The 22,247-nt window shown below is 36.3% G+C and overlaps 1 protein-coding gene across 1 annotated transcript in view; it reads right to left on the bottom strand.

Moving 5' to 3' along the window:
* The window catches only part of TRPM3 (transient receptor potential cation channel subfamily M member 3), a 621,182-nt gene extending 599,481 nt beyond the window's left edge, over positions 1 to 21,701 (bottom strand). Inside the window, 2 exon segments of the mRNA XM_049770922.1 lie at positions 21,283 to 21,392; positions 21,395 to 21,701. Coding sequence (XP_049626879.1) covers positions 21,283 to 21,392; positions 21,395 to 21,458 — 174 coding nt within the window. The 5' untranslated portion in view covers positions 21,459 to 21,701.
* Positions 21,702 to 22,247: the final 546 nt, after the last annotated feature.

The raw sequence follows: 22,247 nt of genomic DNA, 5'->3' as shown, positions 1-22,247 counted from the left end.
AAGACTATTTAGTTTATTTAATAATAAATAAATAATAAATACATGATATTTTATTTTGAAAACAACTATATTCAAATCAGCTACATCCAACTTCTGTCCTCAAAAGCATCCTCAGTGATTTAAGGATGCTTAATTAAGAAACTAAATTTTTAAGATGTTAAGGAGATAAATGCCTTCCTTCTGAAAATCAAGCAAAAAGCAATCAAATCCACTGGGTGGCTTTTTCTATAAAATGGGTATATTCTTAGAGCATCAGCCAATATTTCATGTGACATCTTGATTTTAACTTTAATTTGATAAATCTATAAATTTCCATATCCTCTATTTCCTTCAAAGCCATATGCTAATTTGCTTTCATTAAAAATTTGTCATGATATAACTTAAAAATCAAAAAATTCTAGACACAGTTTTATTTACCATGTTAACTTTTACTTCTCTGTACTTATTTAGGAAAGTCATTACCTATAATACTAATCCTAATTTATTTTACTCTCAATTACAATATCTTCATCCAAAAATTAAAATAGTAGTGATCATTATTAATAATAAATAATAATGATAAATGGCGGGCTGAAGCAATAGCACAGTGGTAGGACATTTGCATTTCATGCAACCAATCCAGGACAGACAGTGGTTCGGATCCTGGCATCCCATTTGGTCCCTCAAGTCAGGAGCGATTTCTGAGTGCTTGAAAATGTCTACTAAGTTTAAACATGTAATTATCCCATAATGTAGGAATTCAATTCCTGAATGATAACCAGGACAAGTGGCTACACATACTCAAAAATATATTCATAGTAGTTTTGTACGTAGGTACTCAAAATAAGAAGTAATGCAAATTTCCAATAAAAAGAAAAGGCATAAACTAGCTATAATATATTTTTTCATGATATTACAGTGAAAGAAAATAGAAAGCTATCAGAAACATGTTAAATGGAAGAAATTCTAACAAAGCTTATATAGAGGAAAAGATTGATAATATCTATATTGGTAACTATAATTGTAGTCCCAATAAGAAAAGAACAGTAGGGAACTGTTTTGTTTTGATGGTTCTTTAAGTGATTATATTTATATCATTATTGTCTCAAATCCATTAATTTTATTGTATATTATACTTCAATTTAAGGAATTTTTGTTTGTTTTGGTTTGGGGGTCACACCCAGCAGTGCTCAGCTTACTTCTGGATCCTCAGGGATCACTACTGGAGGGGATCACAGGAACCTATGGAATGCTGGAGATTGAACCTGGGTCAGCTATGTGCTAGGCAAGCACCTTACTCTTATTGTTTTACTGCTTTAACCCCAAATTCAAGGAGTTTTTTGATGACATTCCACTATTTGCTTCAGGTGATCTGTTGATAGAGATGTTTGCATAGAAGATCACACCAGAGAAGTGAGACAAAAACAGAATTGATGTTTGGAATTAATTGGTTTGGTAATGTATTAGAATATAACTACCCCTGCTCAGTAATATACCACTATTAGCAACTGCAAAGTAAGCTCAGTTTTTCCTTTGCCTCACACTTCATAGCTGCCAAGAGTCCATGAAGATCTGTGCCAAAACTCGTCTTAATATAATTCTCATAAGGCCATTATCACTTTAGATAAAGAAATTTTAAAGTGGAAGAAACAGGACAAATCATTTCTCTATGATGAGGTATTTGCAAAGTGTTTGGATACAGAAAATGAGTTTGCCAGGGGCAAACATATACACACACAGAAAAGGAAAATGAAGATCCCTCCTACAGGGTTACTCTCTAAACAGAGCATCCCTTCCATGCTGAACAATTCTACTTGTAATGACTAATGAATCTGGGTTTCCCTCTGTATTTGCACAGCTGGGGGCAATGAAGTTATCTACAGGCTTCTCTGAGGCAGAGGGTGAGGAGGAGGCTGCATTGCACTTCAACTTGAGCAGCTTAAACTGGGCAGAATGTTAAATGAGTACGAGTTGTACATCAGTGCAATATAAATATACCCCACACCCACTAACAGCAACAGTTTCAAGCCACTCTAATCAAATTCCTTCTGTTGAGGGCATTTCTGATAAATCCATAGCCCAGATCCCCAACTTCCCTCCATAATGCAAACTCTCTAAAATGCCTCCTAGCCTTTTATATTCTACTCTGATTTCCTGGAATTTTTTTCTACTCAAACTTCCCAGTAATACTCACATATGAAATACCTCTTCTAGAAAATAGAAAAAGCTATTTGCCACCCTCCCAGGCTGTATTGATACCCCTCATCTGTCCACAGATATATAAAAACATGTATCAAGAAATTGCATCATTTCAAAAAGAGTCTACAGGGCTTATACCTTTACACATCTCTCACACATAACAATAGATGATTATAGAGTTAGTAAGCACATGAGAAAGTAAAAAATATCTAATAGGGGTTGAAATCTAGTTTGGGGGAGAGAATTGAGGAGAGAGTCCTAAAATAGTGGTGGATGGCGAGTAACACACCAATTGGCAGAGCTATGTTGAAGTCCTGTATTCATGAAACACTATCTTTGAGAATATTTGTAAATCATGGGGAGAAAAACACATTTTTGGCTTCTTTAGGCCAACTTGGTAAGTGCTCAAGGGTTACTCCTGGCTCTGTTCTCAGTGATCTCTTCCAGCTGTTCAGAGGAAAATTAACAGTATACCAGGGATCAAGCTCAGGTCAGTCACATGCAAGGCAAGAGTCCTACCCTCTGTACTATCATTCTGGCTTAAAATCACAAAACTTTTAATAGCCAATTTCCTTTCCACTTTTGTTTAGTAAAATGCTCTATACTTGAATACAATACAAACTTATTTGACAACATTAAATATATATGATCAGTTCATCTTTAAAAGAGTATCAATGGGACTAGAAAGAAAGCTAAGTCATAGAGCACATGTCTATGGATACTTTGATTTTAAAACATTAATTTCCCTCATGAAACTTAAACTTTAACAACCAAACATATAAAGATGCCTATTATGAAAACAGGTTGGTAATGAAGGAGAGCTATGGAATGGATAGTGGGAGCATTTGTGGAGGGAGACTGATACTGATAGTGGGATTGATGCCAAGGCATTGTCTTTTTAAAACTCAACTATAAATAACTTTGTAACTCATAATGCTTTAAATAAGAATTAAATATTAAAAACATTAATTTAGGGGCCTGCGAGGTGGTGCTAGAGGTAAGGTGTCTGCCTTGCAAGCACTAGCGTAGGACAGACCGCGGTTCGATCCCCCAGTGTCCCATATGGTCTCCCCAAGCCAGGGGTGATTTCTGAGCGCATAGCCAGGAGGAACCCCTGAGCATCAAACGTGTATGGCCCAAAAACCAAAAAACAAAAAAACAAAAAAAAAAAAACAAAAACAAAAAACCAGAAAAACCCATTAATTTATCTTCATCTAAACTCTCTAAACATGGCTGATTAAAAGTATAATCTTGTAATATTTGATATATTATCAAGCATGTAAAAAGCATGCTATTTTATGTTCTTCTCACAGAGATACAAATTGGGGATCATTATGGTTTCCTTCAGCCACAATCACATTAAAAGTACTCTAGAACCTCTCAACAATAGTGAAAGCATAAACAACTACATTCAAAGAGGAATTTTATGGGTCTCCTGAAACCCATCATACTACCTTGTACAGAAGGACTCATTGAATTTCTTCATAATTTGACCATGTTTTTTTATGATGAAAAACCTAAAATTTTACCCAGGCTCTCAAATCTTTCTGTTAGAGCTAATATCTTTATAGTACCAAAAAGTATTGGCTAATTGGTTATCTTCACTTGCAGTGAACTTTTACTTTTGAATTCCTTGAAGTACCTATTAAGACTTGGATAACTTCCAGAGTCATTAAGCTTCTAAAACCATGTGTTTATGGAATTCCTACTGATTGAATTAGTGAAGCATACTGCCCACATCCTTATTAAGAGAATCTGTCCCCGCCCACAGTACCTACTTGAAGAATGGACAGAGGTATTAGCTTTATATTTGGTTATGTAATTTCATGGTAATAGTTAGGTAAGAATGGGCATCTGACCAAAACTGAGCCAATGAGATTGCTTAGAAAAAAGAGAGAGACAAAAAAATCTTTAAAAAAGTCACAGATAGATAGACACAAGTGGTATCAAAATGGAGAGTAACAGAGTAAACTAAACTGTAAAAAAACAAAGTCTAGTATATGAACTAAGAGAATTCAAATTGGTAACTCTATGGTTCTATAATTAATAGACAGGGTCCCTGTGTTGTCTAATTGCACTTCCACTCTATTTATTAAATATTCTACAGATTAAACACAATAAAAATTTTAGGTTAATATGAGCTACTTCCTGTTTCTTTGTTAGCAAACTACACGTAAATAGGTAGTAAATATAACTTCAATATAATATATATGGATTGGTGATGCATGTGTGAATCCCTAGGTACTATACACATCAGGCAATAAAGATCCTGTACTATGGGAAACTTCTTTGCCAACTTGTCTAGTAATAAGAGTCAGATAATTGTTGGTTAAATATTATTTTGATTCTTCTATGTGCATGTTTTATTTAAGTTTAACATTTAAGTGACTTATTCAAGTTTAAAGGGGCAGGTCTCATGTAATTAACTGAAGAACTGAACAGAGCTAAAGATTAAGTCTTTCCAAACAGAAGGAATTCTCTAAAAGACTGACTTTGGACTTCATCTGCAGCATTGATTCTTTCCGGTTCTTAAAAGTGTATTTGAATTTCTGGGTTTCTGGTCTCCACCATCAAATGCTTAGTATTAAACTGCCAACTAAAATGGCTATGAGTGGTTGTTTAATTCCCTAAAGACCACTTAGGGAGCCCTCCCCTCCCCCACTGTCCCAAAGACAACACAAGGTTTGATTAGATCATGATTGGCAAACTTTTTTTCTTAATTAAAAGTCAGTATTCTAAAAGGATGTGTGACTCACACAATCACAACTTATACAATCCTTTCCTTATAATTTGAGAAAGTATAAGCAGTATATAAAATGCCACTGTAACTGTGTTCCAATAAAACTTTAAAACAATGTTTTATGAGCTAATCATTTATACGTAGAAAATTCTTATCCTAACCCTCAATGATGTTGCCTCCTAGAAGTCCCAGAGAGCACACTATATCCTTCTATTGTGTGAGATACATGAAGTCTGGAAAAGGATATGCACCAAACTAATTTGGTGCCATGATCATAGCTTCCAACCCCTGGAATTATGATTAGTAACTTTCTGCTACAAGTGGCTCAAAAGATGACAGTGATTTAATGCATGATTCTGTGACTTTAAGCTTTCATGCTAAAGTGGTCATGACAGGCACACAAGCTGACATCCCAGTGAAGGAAAAGAAATGGGGCCAGAGTAATAGTACAGCTGATAGGGTGTTTTCCTTGTAGACAACTGACCTGAGTTAGATCCCTGGTGTTCCATGTGGTCCCTAGACCTTGCAAGGAATGACTCCAGAATGCAGAGCCACGCAGGAGGAAGCCCTGAGCAACACTAGGTTTGCCTCTACTCCACAAAAAAAAAAAAAAAAAAAAAAAAGAAAGAAAGAAAGAAAGAAAGAAAGAAAGAAAGAAAGAAAGAAAGAAATAAAGAAAGAAAGAAAGAAAGAAAGAAAGAAAGAAAGAAAGAAAGAAAGAAAGAAAGAAAGAAAGAAAGAAAGAAAGAAAAACTACTCAGTCTGTGATTTTTTGTAATGTCAGTCCATGTAGATCAAAACATACAGGAATTAGAATTTAATTATTTGTCACATGCCATGTCAGTTGGTCAGTAAACAGCAGTTGCCAACTGTGAGATGATGGGGAAGTCCTTTCTTTCCATTCAGAATATTCTTGAAGTATGTCTGACAGAAAAGCTGCTGTATGCCCTCTCTATTTAAATACTACTTTGATATCTGAAAATGTTCACAATGAACTGTTGACTACCTGTATAACATCCTTCATGTTTATAGGGGAACAATATGTGGCGCACTTTCTGTACCATGATGTCATTCAGTGAGTGAGAGAGAGAGAGAGAGAGATACTTTTGTTATCTCTCATTAAGAGATTACCTCTATTCTTTAGAAGACAGTCTTATTCCCAAATTATGAAAAATGAATATATGAAAGCAAAATGACATTAAACTTACATTTTAAAAGTTTTTTTTAATTTGTTTGATTATTGGTTTTGTGTTTGGGGGATTGTGTTTGTGCTGGGGATTGAAACAGGGTTTCTAACTCCACCATTTTCGACTTGAAGAATACTTTTCTTAACATCAAATGAACTGATCTGTGTAGCCATCCTGTAAAACAAATGTAGACACAATTTTTGCCCTTTTTAGCTGAAAATAAGAGATTCGCGTATTATTAGACTTTTCTAATTCTGAGTTTAGAATTTCCTCTTGACCTGCACCTATTTACAAGAAGACAGAAAGGTTTCTCACCTATTTTCTGTCTTCAAGCATGTCTCAACTAGAGAATAGAGTAACTCATGTATTGATATTGTAAACAAATGAATCATCTGGGTACTGGATAACAAAGAGATTAAAAAGCATATTCTCAAAATAGTCATGCTTTATATCGTTAAAATATTAACACATTTAAACTTGTCATAGCTGCAGTCATCATTTAGTAAATGTTAGTTCCTTCATTTCAGCCTAATAAAATACATGGTGCAGTATAGATGAACAGTATATTTTGGGGGGGGGGCACATCCGGTGATGCTCAGGGTTTACTCCTGGCTAAGCCCTCAGAAATCACTGAGCTGGACTGGGGAACCATTTGGGACACTAGGTGATCGAACCACAGTCTGTCCTAGGCTAGTGTGTGTAAGGCAGATGCCTTATGCCCTGAGCCACCACTCTGACCCAATTGTTGAACAGTATTTTTAAGTTGTCTTCATAATAATTTAATCTAGAAAATATTACATTCAAATGTAGCTGATTGTATTTTATAATTTTTAAACTGTAGATTTTTATTAGGCTTCTACATTAAAACAGAACAAATAAGATATATGTATACATATATACATGTATTCAATCATACATAAATATACTCAAGTATACATATTTACACAAATATATTTATGCAAGTATATAAACTTGCATATAATTTTGTATGTATACATATATGCATGTATATGTATGCATATAAAAAGCTTTATAAATTGGGCAATTGGGTAACACCTACTGAGTCACACCTGTAGGGACTGTTTGGTCCCTAAAGAATTTTGGCAGAACTGGTTAGCCACTTGCAAAAAAGCGAACATAGACCCCCAGGTAACATCATGTAAGAAGGTAAAATCCAAATGAATTAAAGACCTTGATATCAGACCTGATACCATAAGGTATATGGAACAACACATTGGTAAAACACTCCATGACACTGAGACTAAAGGCATCTTCAAGGAGGAAACTGCACTTTCCAAACAAGTGGAAGCAGAGATCAACAGATGGGAATACATTAAACTGAGAAGCTTCTGCACCTCAAAAGAAATAGTGCCCAGGATACAAGAGTCACCCACCGAGTCGGAGAAACTATTCACCCAACACCCATCAGATAAGGGGCTAATATCCAAAATATATAGGGCACTGACAGAACTTTACAAGAAAAAAACATCTAATCCCATCAAAAAATGGGGAGAAGAAATGAACAGATGCTTTGATAAAAAAGAATTACAAATGGCCAAAAGGCACATGAAGAAATGCTCCTCGTCACTAATCATCAGGGAGATGCAAATCAAAACAACGATGATACCACTTCACACCACAGAGATTGGCACAGATCACAAAGAATGAGAACAATCAGTGCTGGCGGGGATGTGGAGAGAAAGGAACTCTTATCCACTGTTGGTGGGAATGCCATCTAGTTCAACCTTTATGGAAAGCAATATGGAGATTCCTCCAAAAACTGGAAATCGAGCTCCCATACGACCCAGCTATACCACTCCTAGGAATACACCCTAGGAACACAAAAATACAAAAATCCCTTCCTTACACCTATATTTATTGCAGCACTATTCACAATAGCCAGGCTCTGGAAACAACCAAGATGCCCTTCAACAGACGAAAGGCTAAAGAAACTGTGGTACATATACACAATGGAATATTATGCAGCCGTCAGGAGAGATGAAGTCATGAAATTTTCCTATACATGGATGTACATGGAATCTATCATGCTGAGTGAAATAAGTCAGAGGGAGAGAGAGAGAGAGATGCAGAATAGTCTCACTCATCTATGGGTTTTAAGAAAAATAAAAGTCATTTTTGCAACAATCCTCAGAGACAATGGGAGGAGGGCTGGAACATCCAGCTCACTTCAAGAAGCTCACCATAAAGAGTGGTGAGTGCAGTTATAGAAATAACTACACAGAGAACTACCATAATCATGTGAATGAATGAGTGAACTGGAAAGCCTGTTTGGGCACAAGTGGGGGTGGGGTGGGATGGAGGGAGATTTGGGACATTGGTGGTGGGAATGTTGTACTGGTGAACCGTGAGCGAACTGGAAAGCCTGTTTGGGTACAAGTGGGGGTGGGATGGAGGGAGATTTGGGACATTGGTGTTGGGAATGTTGCACTGGTGAATGGGATATTCTTTACATGACTGAAACCTAATAACAATAACATATGTAATCAAGATGTTTAAATAAAGAAAAAAATGTTTCATATTTAAAAAAAAGAATTTTTGTTTGTTTGTTTGAATTTTTGGGCCACATACAGCAGTGCTCAGGGCTTACTCCTAACCGAGCTCAGAAATAGTTCCTGGCAGGCTTGGGGGTCCTAATTGCCAGGGATCGAACTTCAGTAGGTCCCAGGTCGGCCACATACAAGGCAAATGCCCTACTGATTGTGCCATTGCTCTGCCCCTCCCCCCACAAGAGATATAAGGTGTTGGTCCACATGACTGTAGGAGACAGTGACCAAAAGGACCACCAGTAGATCTTTAAGACTTTTATAACTGTCAATACTAGGAGAAAGATTATATGGTGCTAGGGTATGTAGTGCTAGGGATCAAACCAAGATCTACCGCATAAAAGGTATGCACCCAAACTCCTACAATATTTCTGGGACTATTTCTACTCTTATAATTTTATAGATGAGAAAATTAGGTAATTAAAATAAAAATACATTAAGCAATCAGTGAGAAAATTAACTAATATGTAATGTGCCCTAAAATCTAATTTCTCTTCTTGTCCATTTAATTAGTTAAGTTTAATGGTAGAAATTAGTATTAATTACACTTATTTTAAAATTGAACCATATAGTCTTTTTATCTTTTTTGTTTTTAGAGTAATATTTGACAGTGCTCAGGGCTTATTCCTGGCTTAGTGTTCAGTCCTGGCAGTGCTCAGGGACAATATGGAGTGTTGGGGTTGAATCCTGGTCTGCCACAAGCAAGGTAAGAGCCCTACTCACTGTTCTTACACAGCCAAACCATATAGTCTTATTAATTATTGGATCGAACAAGATATTTGACTAGCCACATGTGTTAACATCATTTAAAACAATCATCTTGAGGGGCTGGTATAATAGTATAGCAGTTTAGGGCATTGCCTTGAATGCTGCCAACCTGGGTTTGATCCCTGAAAATGCACATGGTCCCCCAAGCCCACCTGGATTGGCTTCCTGAGCACAGAGACAGGCATAACTCATGAGCACCACCAGAAAAATTCATCTTGATGAATTAAAGTATTTTTAATTTATTCATTAAATTTAATTTTGTGTTGCTTTATCTTAAACAGTTGTATGTAGAAAATAATACAAATTAAATATTTCAATTTTATATACGTACGTCAATAAAAACTTGTTTTGCTTTTAACTCACAAAGGGGAGCATTGATAGTGGGAATTTTGCATTGATGAAGGGGGGTATTCTGTTTATGACTGAAACCCAACTACAAACGTGCTTGTAATCATGGTGCTTAAATAAAGATTTATCAAAAAAATTAAAAAAAAAGAATAAAAGAAAAGAATTCTTTTTAAAAAGAATTCTTTAAAAAAATTTTTTTAAAAAGAATAAAAGAAAGTTTCTCAAAAGATGTTAAAAGAAACAAAAAATAGCTTCTATGTGCATAATATTCAAACATTTCTAAATTGGTCACAATAAATTTATAAAAAGTTAACAGTAAGATGAAAACATATTCTATTCAGGGAATAGTATTCAGCCAGATGACTTCCCAAAGGTAAGTTAAATTTTAGTCTCTTATAAATTAAAATAATATATGTTTAAAGATTAAGCATACCTTTTACATTAATAGAAGTCTATACTGGGATTCCAGTGAAATAAAAAACATGTCCCTTAAAATAACACCTTTAGTGACTAAACACTGGTGTTCAACTGTAGGTGACTTTGTGTCAGCCAAAACATATTTATACAATGTTTAGAGACATTTTAGTTTAAGGAGTTACAATGTGAAAGTTCAGGGAGTGCTTCTGGTATCCTTTGGATAAAGGCAAAAGGTAGTCTATGTCCTACAATTCACAGAAGATTCCTTGCTACTAGTGACTCCTTGTAGAGCTCAGGGAATTAGATTGTATTGGAAATTATTATAAATGGGCAAGTGGCATGCAAAGTACCTTATCATTGTCTCTGGACTGAAAAACCCCTTCTTAAAAAAATCATTAGCCATATCTAAAATATTCAAGTATTATTTATTTATAGTGTTATTGTATTGGTTTTTTTCTTTTTTCTTTTTGGCCATACCCATTAGCACTCAGGGGTTAACCCTGAGTGCCAACATTTGATTGGCACTGTGTTCAGAAATTATTGCTAGTAGGCTCAGGAGACCATATGGGATGCTGGGGATCTAACCTGGCTCAGCAGTATGCAAGGCAAATATCCTACCCACTGTATTATTTCTCCAGCTCCTTTTTTTGAGTTTTTTTTTTTTATTTTGTTTAGTTTTGTTTTATTGAGGAGAGGGGAAGGTCATACCCAGTAATGCTCAGTGGTTACTTCTGGCTCTGCACATAAAATTTTTCTTGGCTGTGCTCAGGGAACCAGATGGGACCCTAAGGATTAAACCTGGGCTTTCTACATGCAACACAAATACCCTACCCGCTGTACTATCATTCCATTCTTAGGAAGGAAAATTTAAATAGCTGAAATTCTAACTGTTCAAGAGCTCATTTATTCATGAACAAGCACTCTACAGCTAGCATTTTTAATGAGCAAATTATATGACAGCTGCAAATTCTTTGAAACACTTTTATTCAAATAGTTTTTCTAACAAAAAACACAAGTAGATTATTATACCAGAAAATAATGATTTATCTTCATTTTAGTCACATTGATTTTTGAGCCCACAAAAGATAATTAATATAATTTTCTACTTATTCTGATTTCTTTTCCAAGATATATGTTATGCCTTTGATCTATTTTAACTCAGTGGGAAACTAAGATTTCTTTCCATTATTATACTTGGCATAGTAAAAATCACCTAAGACTAAAGAAAAGCAAATCCTAATTCAGTTTAAACTACCAGAGGAACAGTGTAGTAGGTAGGCATTTGCCTTGAGCAACACATATAGTCCCAGACATTGTCAGTAGTGATTACTAAGCACAGAGCCAGGAATAAGCCTTGAACATTACAAAATAAATAAACAAATTTCCACTACACTTCATAGGTTTATGTCTATATAATTATCGCTAGAGGTTTGTCATGGAATATTAAAGATTATAGCATAAATATATTCATAAAATTAAAAGGTGTTTTCCTTTTAGTAAAAATTTCTGTTATTCATAGAAAAGTCCTGCTAACATTATTAAATTAAATGTATATAATTAAATTAAATATATATAACAAGTTATTATCACTAAATTAAGAAATGACTTTTGGGGCCAGTAAGGTGGCACTAGAGCCAAGGAAGGACTGCGGTTCGATCCCCTGGCGTCCCATATGGTCCCCACAAGCTAGGGGCAATTTCTGAGCACTTAGCCAGGAGTAACCCCTGAGCATCAAACAGGTGTGGCCCCAAAAACCAAAAAAAAAAAAAAAAAGGAAATTACTTTTTATTGGCATTATCTATAGATAAGGTTATTTCAGTCTCTTGCTTTCCTTTTCAATGAGTAGCTTCAAAGCAGACATCTGGTATAACCAACCTATAGTTTTACTTAAGTATACTTTCTTTTTTATTCATTTTTAAAATATAACTTTTGGGTGGGGGGAAGACAACGTTGGTGGTATGGTGGGAATGAATGCCCTGGACTCGATGTCACTATGTACCTAAAATAATACTGTGAAAGATTTGTAATTCACTTTGCTCAAAATAAAAATTATTTTTAAAAAATATAACTTTTATTGAATACTAGTTGCTATTCCAATTCCTTGACTAATCTTTGAATTTAGTGAATATGTGAAATATGTTAGTTTAAGTTCTAATTGATAATAATGCCAAGACTTTTTAATTTTTTTGTGATTTCTATATAGAGACCTTTGAGTACTGCATAAAATGAATGGTTGTCTCTTCCTCCAACATTTGATTATTTTAGTACAATTCCTCAATTTTGTTCTCTGCAAAAGACTGCACTCACCAAATTGTCTAAGATTATATTCCCAACTTTAAGATCTTCAGAATAAAGTGGAAGAGCTCATAATGCTACAATTGCTAAAATGCTGAGATAGAAAAGCCCACCAACTTTATGGATATGCAAAAGAGTACCTAAACCAACTTTGGGGACTCAGGATTTTTTCCTTAATTTTTCCAGCTCATACAAGTTGAGTATTAAAAGAAGGACAAGAGTTATGTAGGAGGTGTGTTTCACATCTTTAAGGCAGTGAAAATAGCTTTTAGAAAAAAGCCCAGCTACAAGAAATCCATTATTTAAGGAAAGAAAAAAATACAATATGAAAGTAGACAAAGAACAGATAACTGAGGGTCTTATATACTATCAAGAATCTCAAATTTTTCTCTACAGGATAATAGAAACCTCTGAAAATGTTTAATTTATTTTTACACCATACCTGGAAGTCATGGATGTGTGGGGCATCTCCCAAAGGTATTCAAGTCCTGTGGTTCTATGGGTCATCAGGATGGGGAATACTTGGTATCAGGGATCAAACTTAAGGCCTCACATAGGCTAGACATCTGTTCTCCATTTGGAGTCACACCCCCAGTCCCTTAATTCATTTTCTTTATTAAATGTATTTGTTTTGGTGCCACACCCAATGATACTCAGTTTGTTTGTTTTTTTCAAATTGGAGCTAGAAGCCACTCTGATAGTATCTGAAGACCAACAGTGTAATGCTGGGAACTGAACCCACACTTTCAGCATGCAATTGTCTTGTTGAGCCATTTCCATGACCCTATTTAATTTAATTTCATTTTATGTTATGGCAGTTCTCACATAATGTTTAGGAGATCCAAAGACCACGCCTGATGATAGTTATCCAAAAGGTGTTCTATGCTAGAGCCTGAGAATGTTGAGTTGTTTGGAATCAGTATTGATACTTGGGCCCAGATCTCCTGGTGATGAATTGGAATACCCCTATGGTACAGAGACAGCCTTGAAAAACAAAACCTGAGATGCTTTCTTGGGGAACTAAACTGGAAAAACCCACAATTTTATGTTTCCCCCTCCACTGGATTCTTACATTATATCTGAAAAAGATCAACTTAATGTAAAGAAAATCTAGAGGATATTATAGTACTTAGAGACCAAGAGAATTATCTTGGAAACTAGCAATAAACAGAAGGAGGTAGAGCAGAAACATATCTATGAGGAAAAGGCAGAACTGATTGGCCAGTTATATAAGAGCTGAGAGTCAACTAGGCAACTCAGTGAATGAAAATCTCTAGCCACTGTAACAAAGTAGAGATAAAAAGGTACAAGTGGGAATGGGGGCCGGAGAGATAGCATGGAGGTAGGGCATTTACCTTGCATGCAGAAGGATGGTGGTTCGAATCCTGGCATCCCATATGGTCCCCCGAGCCTGCCAGGAGAGATTTCTGAGCATAGAGCCAGGAGTAACCCCTGAGCGCTGTCGAGTGTGACCCAAAAACCAAAAAAAAAAAGTAGAAGTGGGAAACATGGGATGCATGCTGGGATGCATGCTGGGAACTGGGATGGAGGGAGGACAACACTGGTGGTGGGAATGCCCCATCAGTATTGTCACTATGTGAAATATTACTGTGAAAGATTTGTAATTCACTTTGACCACAATAAAAAGTTATTAAATAAAAGAAAAGTGAAGAAAAGAAAAGAACAGAAAAGAAACGAAAAGAAAAGGAACAGATTTAAGGGAGTTTGCTTAGATCAACAGTGACTCTACAATGAAGAGAGAAATTAAACATAGTGATCTTTCTCCCTGTCAAAGCTTTATAGCTTCCAAACCTGCAAGTGTCCAGTTTTTAATGTAAAATAAGGAAGAGTTTGATCCGCCATTTTTTCTTATCATCCAGACTATCTACTGACTACTCAGCCTGCTATTTAATTAGTTTCCTACATAATCTCTTAGGAAACAATTATAAAATTTATGTGATGCCTTTTTTACCCTGTGTTTGATCCCTGGCACCAAAAGACAAGATTTTTCTCTATGTAAATATTTCTCTAAGTAAATATTCTCTAAGTAGTTAAATATACAAAATGTTACAATCTTAATTGATTTATAAATAAAGGAATGGTGATCTTTATCTGCCACTTTCCAGAATCTTTTTCTTCTTTTCAGTTGCTGAGAGGCTACAAAAGTAGACCTAGCAGAAGGCAGCGATGAAGGGCACTAAGGAAGAACTCTAACTGTGGGCATAGTTAATAAAGCTTTAGCTATATAAACAACATGAAATGGTCATTATTGACTTCATCTCACTAGATAGCATTGGATTCTAAGAGAGAGACACATAGTGATCACTGTAATTTTAAAGAAAAGATAGAGTACATGTGGAAATAAAGAAGGTGCATATACACAATGCTTTGGGGTCTTGACCATAAACACATATCCCATTCAATTCAGTAGAAAACAATCTAACATTTTTGTATTGGAACAATAGCACAGCAGGTAAGGAGCTTACCTTGCATTTAGCTGATAGGGCATTCCCTGGTACCACATATGATCCCTTAACTCCTCCTAAGAGTGTTCCCTGACCACAGAACCAGGAGAAAGTCAGAACAACCACATGTGCCCCAAAACCAAAGCCAAAACAAAGCAAAAAAAGAGTAACATTTTATATCACATGATAAAATAATTTTTAAAACACATAAAAGATCACATAAAGACATAAAATATATAGACCCAAAATATAGGGCTCAGAGCCAAATTACAATGGGTAGAGTGCAGGTTGTGCACTCTAAATAAATAAAAACGAATTAAAAATATGCCTTCAGTTTTTGATCATATGTTGGCTATAAACAACACAGGGAAGCTAAATCTAATGTAAATGATCTTTCAGTCTTAATTTTTTTGTTTGTGGACCATAGCCAGAGGTACTCCAGATTTACTATGTGCTCTGTTTTCCCCACATCCCCACCAGTGTAGGACTTATCTTCTGGGAAGGGACTGAGCTTGGTCCTTGGCCCATATAACTGAGACTCTACAAGTCGCTCCAGAGCCAGGTTACTCTGAACCTTGATATCCCAGCCATGTCCTTCCTCCTTCCCCAGCAACCACATTTTCATTATTCATCTCCAGTGCAGAGCTTCAGGAGGCAGCACTCTCCAGAGAGACCAAGAGCTTCTTGTTGCCTCAGAAATTTCCTTTAGGCTGCCTGAGGAACATTTCACAAAAAGACATTTCACATGGTGTCTCTTCAGCAGCTTTAGTCAAAGCTATCATTGAATAACCACTAGTTTTTCTCTCTCTCCTGGATTTTTGTTTGGGCACATTTTCTATTTTCTTTACTTTCTCTCATTCCTCTAGTTTTTAATATGTATTTTTGAAAAAAATGAATTTATCCTTTCCCTTTTTCTTCCTCTGCTGCTTGCTGCTGTTGTTGTTGCTGTTGTTGTGATGATGATCCAGGGTCCCATATCGGATTGTGGTCACATACACTTAGCCATAAGCTAACAGGAACACTAGGCAGCATTCAATGACAACATGGCCAGGATCATAGAGATGGAACTTAGCATATGGGGTAATGCTAGGAATTGAAGTTATGGCTCCATGGTAGGCAGGTGCTCTGCTACTAATCCCCTGGTCTCATTTTAGAAAACTTACCATCATTTGGCAGGCTCAGCTGGAAAGACATAGATTTCTGTCTTACTACTCTGTAAAATTTGTCTGGCAATACACTATGATTTCCTAAAAGCAATTAGCAAATTTCCTATCTTAAAGGCACTTAGTGAAATTGTTGGCTCATAGCAAGTTCCATTCTCCATAGTCATGTATCTAAATCTAATAGATGTTTGTTTTCTTTTTGGCTACAGAAACTTAAAAACTGCCATTTACTAGCATGTTGTTAAAGAAATAACTTGGCCTGGCTAAGCAAAAACTCTATTTACTGATAGAACTCTATCCAACACAGAAAACTGAGAATTTTTGATGTGATAAGAAACTTTGACAGCCATGGATTTAAGAAACAGGTTGTGACTAATTTCAACATAATTTGTTTTTCTGGAATTGGAGAACACCACCAAAAGTTTGTTTCTAGAATTTACCTAGTATAAATGTAAAGAAGATGAACCAAATTCATTATGTTGTTAGCTTTTTGCTATGTTTAAGGGCAGTATAATGAACCTTATTAACTATTATATGGAATAATGTGAGTAGAAGACATTGACAATAGTGCACAATTTGTGTGGCTATAAAAGCCTAAACTGATCAATGTTTTTCCAATTTTTTCCCTTGGCCTAGCCAGTCATTTTCATTAATCCTTTTTTAGATAATAGCTAAATATTATATAATAGGAAAAAAGAAAAATATGAGCTTTTTTTCGAGATTAAAAATTTTGAGTTTATTATGCATAATTTTACAAAATGGCAGAATATAAATTACTAAAAAAAAGTCTAAGAACATAAAATGATACTACTGATGAGCTGTTATCTATTTCAAGGAGTTCTGCTATCAGGCATTCAGAAGAGTTCATTTTCATTTATCTATGACATGGAATTAGATTTCCTATGTTTTGTTATTCCTCCTACATTCAATAACTGCTATATCCTATATAGCTCACCAAAGAAGAACCAGAAAATGAGAAGATCCATCCTTCCTTATCAGGACCCTGGGAGTATCAACCAGCTTTATTGCAAAGATTAAAAACTCAGAAATATTATAAAATACTTCCTTCCACCACAACTAATCAATTTAAAAATGTTTTGGGGGCCGGTGAGATGGAGCTAGAGGTAAAGTGTCTGCCTTGCAAGTGCTAGCCAAGGAAGGACCGTGGTTCGATCCCCCAGCGTCCCATATGGTCCCCCCCCCCTCAAGCAAGGGGCAATTTCTGAGCGCTTAGCCAGGAGTAACCCCTCAGCATCAAACGGGTGTGGCCCAAAAAACAAAACAAAACAAAAAAGAATGTTTTGTTAGTTTACATCTAATTGTTGCATTAATTCAGGTCCTCATCAATCTCAATAGCTCTAATCTGTAAAAGCCAGGTTCTATGATCTTTCATCCACCCTAGATACTTTCAGGATGTTGTACAAATGCAATGGCTAGGAAAACAATATACTCTAGATATTAAATACTGCTTATTATTTTAGTCCTTCCATCTTAATATTCAAGTCCAATATAATTATTTTCTAACTCTAGTAGACTATATCTTACTATGAGCACAAAGCATGGCATTATTCACAAGACTCAAACATGAGAATTAAGTCAAGAAATCCTAGCCCTTCATTTTAAACACCATCCAGAGAGGTTAAGTAACTCAACCTAAGACCACACAACTAGGTAAGAACCCAGTCAAATAAAAAGCATTAGTTTAGGCTCTCTGGACAACAATGTAATTTCTTAAATAGCTATTTGATATTGCTCAAACAGGGCAAAATCATACCATTTCCCAACGTAAAACTTGAAAATATACTGAAGTTATGCTAATTATCTGATCTTCATTAACTAAGCAGTTTAAACATAATATACAAATTTTGTTGAGATTTTCCTTTCCCAAATACTTCATTTTTCAGAAGCCTTGCCTTTAATAAGTGTATGAGACTTCAATACAAATAAATTTCTTTGCTCTAAATGTTGAAACTCAACCAAAGTTATAAAAAAGAACCTCTCCCAAATAAAACAATGGCTGGAAAAGGCCTGCTAATGAGTAAGAAACATGTTTAAGAGCATTCTGTCATTGAAATTAACTTGACTTTTAGGCAATAATCATAAAATAAAATCTTGAGACACTTAAGTATGAAGCAAACAACAAATAGAAAGAAACTGTTGGGAATGATTCCCATTTGAAATGTATTTGTTTGAAAAACAGCCTCTGTCTTTTGGCTAACATCATCTTGAGCCTGTCCAGAAATTCACTTTCGAACGTTATTTCCAAATGTAATCCCAAAAGCAAAATGAGAGCTGGTTGGCAAATTCAAATTTTACTCTGATTAACAAAATAATAAATTAAATGTTTTGAGAAAATATAATAAGTATATTCCAGTTTTCACTGGGTTTTGGATACTAAATTTCTCTCCTTTTAATTCTATAGTATCCAGCTTCTATTGGGAAATGATAAATACAGGAAACAGAATTATAACCATTAGCATGGAACTAAAGGAAATGTACAGAGAATATTCTCAAGGAAAGTATAGGGAGGGAAATTATCTTGAGCACAACCTGTCAGAAAAGGCAAATGGCCTGAGTTTAACTAAATCCAATAATGCCCTAATGCCCTACATGGCATATAAGTCAGTAATCTGGAAAGGTCAGTATCATACAAGAATATTATTTGAAAGAGGAAAAAAAATTACCTGTTGAATAGAAGAATTGGGCTAGTAAATGGATAATTTCAACATACTCAAGAAAAGCCATCCATATATATATATATATATATATATATATATATATATATATATATATATATATAATAAAACACTGATTGGGGGGGCAGTGAGATAGTACAGCAGTAGGGCTGTGCCTTGCATGCAGCCAACCCAGGACTGACCTGGGTTCAATTCCTGGCATCCCATATGGTTCCCCCGAGCTTGCCAGGAGTGATTTCTGAGTGCAGAGCCAGGAGTAACCCCTGAGTGCCGAAGGGTGTGGCCCCAAAACAAACAAACAAACAAAAATCCCCCAAAATCCTGAGTAGACGGAGAGAGGGGGCAGAGGAAACAGAAGGTAAAAATGTCAAGAATTACTGTAATTACATTTTTAATTTCTAGACAAACCAGCAAAAACATTAACCAAAAGATTCATATGATTATTCAGATATTCCCTTTTACTTAAAATTGAAAAGCAGTGCAAGAGTGCATAGGGACTAGCAAAGCAAAGATGGAAGGAGGAAAAGGGACTGTGGGTGGTCAGATAGCACTCTGACCCAGAATGTAATATCTTTATTCAGAAAAAAATGAAGCCTTTGTTTTCCTTTAAGTACCACTAGAAGTATTTAGTGTCACTTCCTTTTCAAGAGTTTCAAATGAATCCATAGGGAAAGTCATTTGGGAAAAAAAGTTCTCTAGTAAAAGTCTGTTTTGGGGTCTTAAGTGAATTGAAAAGACACCATAAATGTACTTTGGAAGAATAAATTATTCTTAAAAACACTATGTCAATATTATGATTGAGCAGTGTGCTAATAATATCTGCAGATATATAGTATAAATTGTAGTTCCAGTTGATAAATATAACATCTATTCCCTCCAAAAGCAAGTTTATTCAAATAGATACTCTGTTGGTTCTATGACTACAAACAGTGAATAACATTTTCTAGTGATAGGGGATACACATAAAAAATATATTGGGGGTAATATACATATATCTATTAAGGTTAGATCCTTAAGTTAAAAAAAGAATTATCTGGAGGTAAACAAATAATTTGAACTAAAAATGTTTCTCATTGCTCAGATGATAGCTGGAATCTATGTTTTCAGTCATAGTTGTTAGTTTGGTAAATTGTCCCAGGCCCTTGTTTCAGTAGTGATTCTGGAGGAAAATTTACATTCTTTTCATAATTACCTGGCCTCATTATTTTTCATGCTTTATCACATATGTTATTCTAAAACAACAAAAGCACTTGAATTCAAGAAAGTTTCCCATTCCTCAAACCTAAACCTACTTTTTCCTAAAAAAAAAATCTAATTTATTTACATAGGCATCCTGCATATCAGTTCACATTTAACAACATAAGAAAAATTAATGCAATAGGTAATTCTATGTTTCAGGGAGCCTTTTAGTTTTATATAATTGCTCATATTAAATTATGCCAGCTAGAAAACACACACACACACACACACACATGCATACAGACACACTATTTACTCAAGGCTAATTTGTTAATCTTTCATTGTGACTGGCTGGATTCAATATCCCAAGGCAATTAAATCACACTGTCATATATTAGGAAAAGAAAATTAAGAACTTGTTTTTGATCTTTAAATCGATGTGAAATAGCATTGCCACATTCTCTTTTCTGGAGGGAAATACTTATTTTTCGCCTCTCATAAATTGTGTAATTGTATTTCCTTTTCTATGACACAAGTGACGAAGGGGAGACATTAAGATGTTGTGAGATTTTTTTGTCCTGTCTCTTTTTCAGGAGAAAAGAACCCTAAATACAAGGTAACAACTCTCGCCCAGGTGTAGTACCTTCCTTTTGTGTAACTCAGAGCTGTGTGAGAGCCTAGGTAGGACATACATCCGTTCAATCTACATCTGACAATACTTTTCCTACTACTGACTTCACTTAGCAAAAATGATTAAGTAGGTTTCAAAAACAAAGGCACCTAAAATGCCACAAGCTGATGAGGTTCTTTCTGTTTGTACCTGAGCCACCACCTAAGGGCATGGGATTTTTAAATAATGAGAATCCTTTGTTCTCAGGTTCCATTTAAAGGAAAAGTGGGTCGAAGGGCTTCCCCAGGGAGAGGGGGAGGGAAAATAAGAACCTAGATGCCAAACACACGGGAGTAAGAGAATATACTCCCACACGGATTCCCACTCTTCTCCAAAGAAGTTAATTAATTCTATTTTAGGAATGTTTAAGAGGAGGGGAGAACATTCAGGCAGCCCATTCTCTGCTCCCATAATCTCATTCGCAAATGTTGCTTGGACCATCCATCCCTGACAGCCGGGAGCAAGGGGTGCTTAGAACCTTTCCAGCCCTGGGCACTGGAGCCAGCACCCGCATGTCTTGGGGCTACCCTAAAGGTGCATCCCAGCTCCAGCGCGAGAAGTTGTCGATTTAGACCCGAAAAGCAGGAGAGCCAAAGCAGCAAGTTACAGTACCTTCAGAAGTCTGACAGATGGGAGAAAGGCTGCGTGGCACAGCTTCCGGATGGTCCAGTTTAGGGGTCGAGGAGCATCCGTTTGATTCATGACCCTTTGCAAATTCCACGGGCACACCCGAAACTGCAACCCTGAGCAGTGCCTAGAAGAGAAACCGTCCCCCACGGCCGTGGCATCCCATGGCCATGTCCACACCTGCAAATTCCATCAGGGCAGAGGCTTCCTGGAACTTGGGAGACAAGTCAAGAGGCGTCGCCTGAGCCACAGAACCTTCTTAAGAAAGCTGCCTCCCCTCTGCCTGCAGCCGTGCTCGTGCATACCAAACGTGGCTGAATGGAGACACCCTGCCAGCTGCTTCGGGGAGGGGATGCACGGGGTGGCAGGAGAGGGACAGCCTGCATGAAGCAGCCTGGGGTTGGAATCAGAGCTGCCCGCTCCAAACGCGCGCTCCCTCTCCAGCTCTCCTCCTAGCAAAAGGCAAGTCAGGCTTTGGGGGGGAAAACCCGGACCCTTTGCTCAGTTTGCCTGGATAGGGGCGGGGCAGCCTGGAAGAAAGCTGAAGGGAACATCCATAAAGCCACAACAGGGAACTAGCACTTTCTTGCACAAAGCATCTTTGAGGGGCTGGAAACTGGCACAGGGGGAGGGACTAGGTCAGAGGGAAAGAATGACTCCCGAATGATAGGAGAGTCACTTGCTTCTTGATTGCTGGGGCATAATTAATAGAGAGCTATTGGAAAACTGAGCTGGAGGGAAAGGCAGCACTGTCCTGTGATTTTTGATGAACGGTGATTGACTAGTCTCAGCCTGATTAGACAGAAGATATGATTGATAGGCAAATGACAGAGAGAACAGCAAACTACTGAATACACACACACACACACACACACACACACACACACACACACACATGCACACAGTGGTCAAGGCAAGTTGTTTCGTTCATTGAAAGCAGCATCGACTGA

Source organism: Suncus etruscus, chromosome 3 (genome assembly GCF_024139225.1).
Source record: "Suncus etruscus isolate mSunEtr1 chromosome 3, mSunEtr1.pri.cur, whole genome shotgun sequence".
In the NCBI taxonomy this organism is placed as follows: domain Eukaryota; kingdom Metazoa; phylum Chordata; class Mammalia; order Eulipotyphla; family Soricidae; genus Suncus; species Suncus etruscus.
This window is presented reverse-complemented; position numbering and strand designations above follow the sequence as displayed.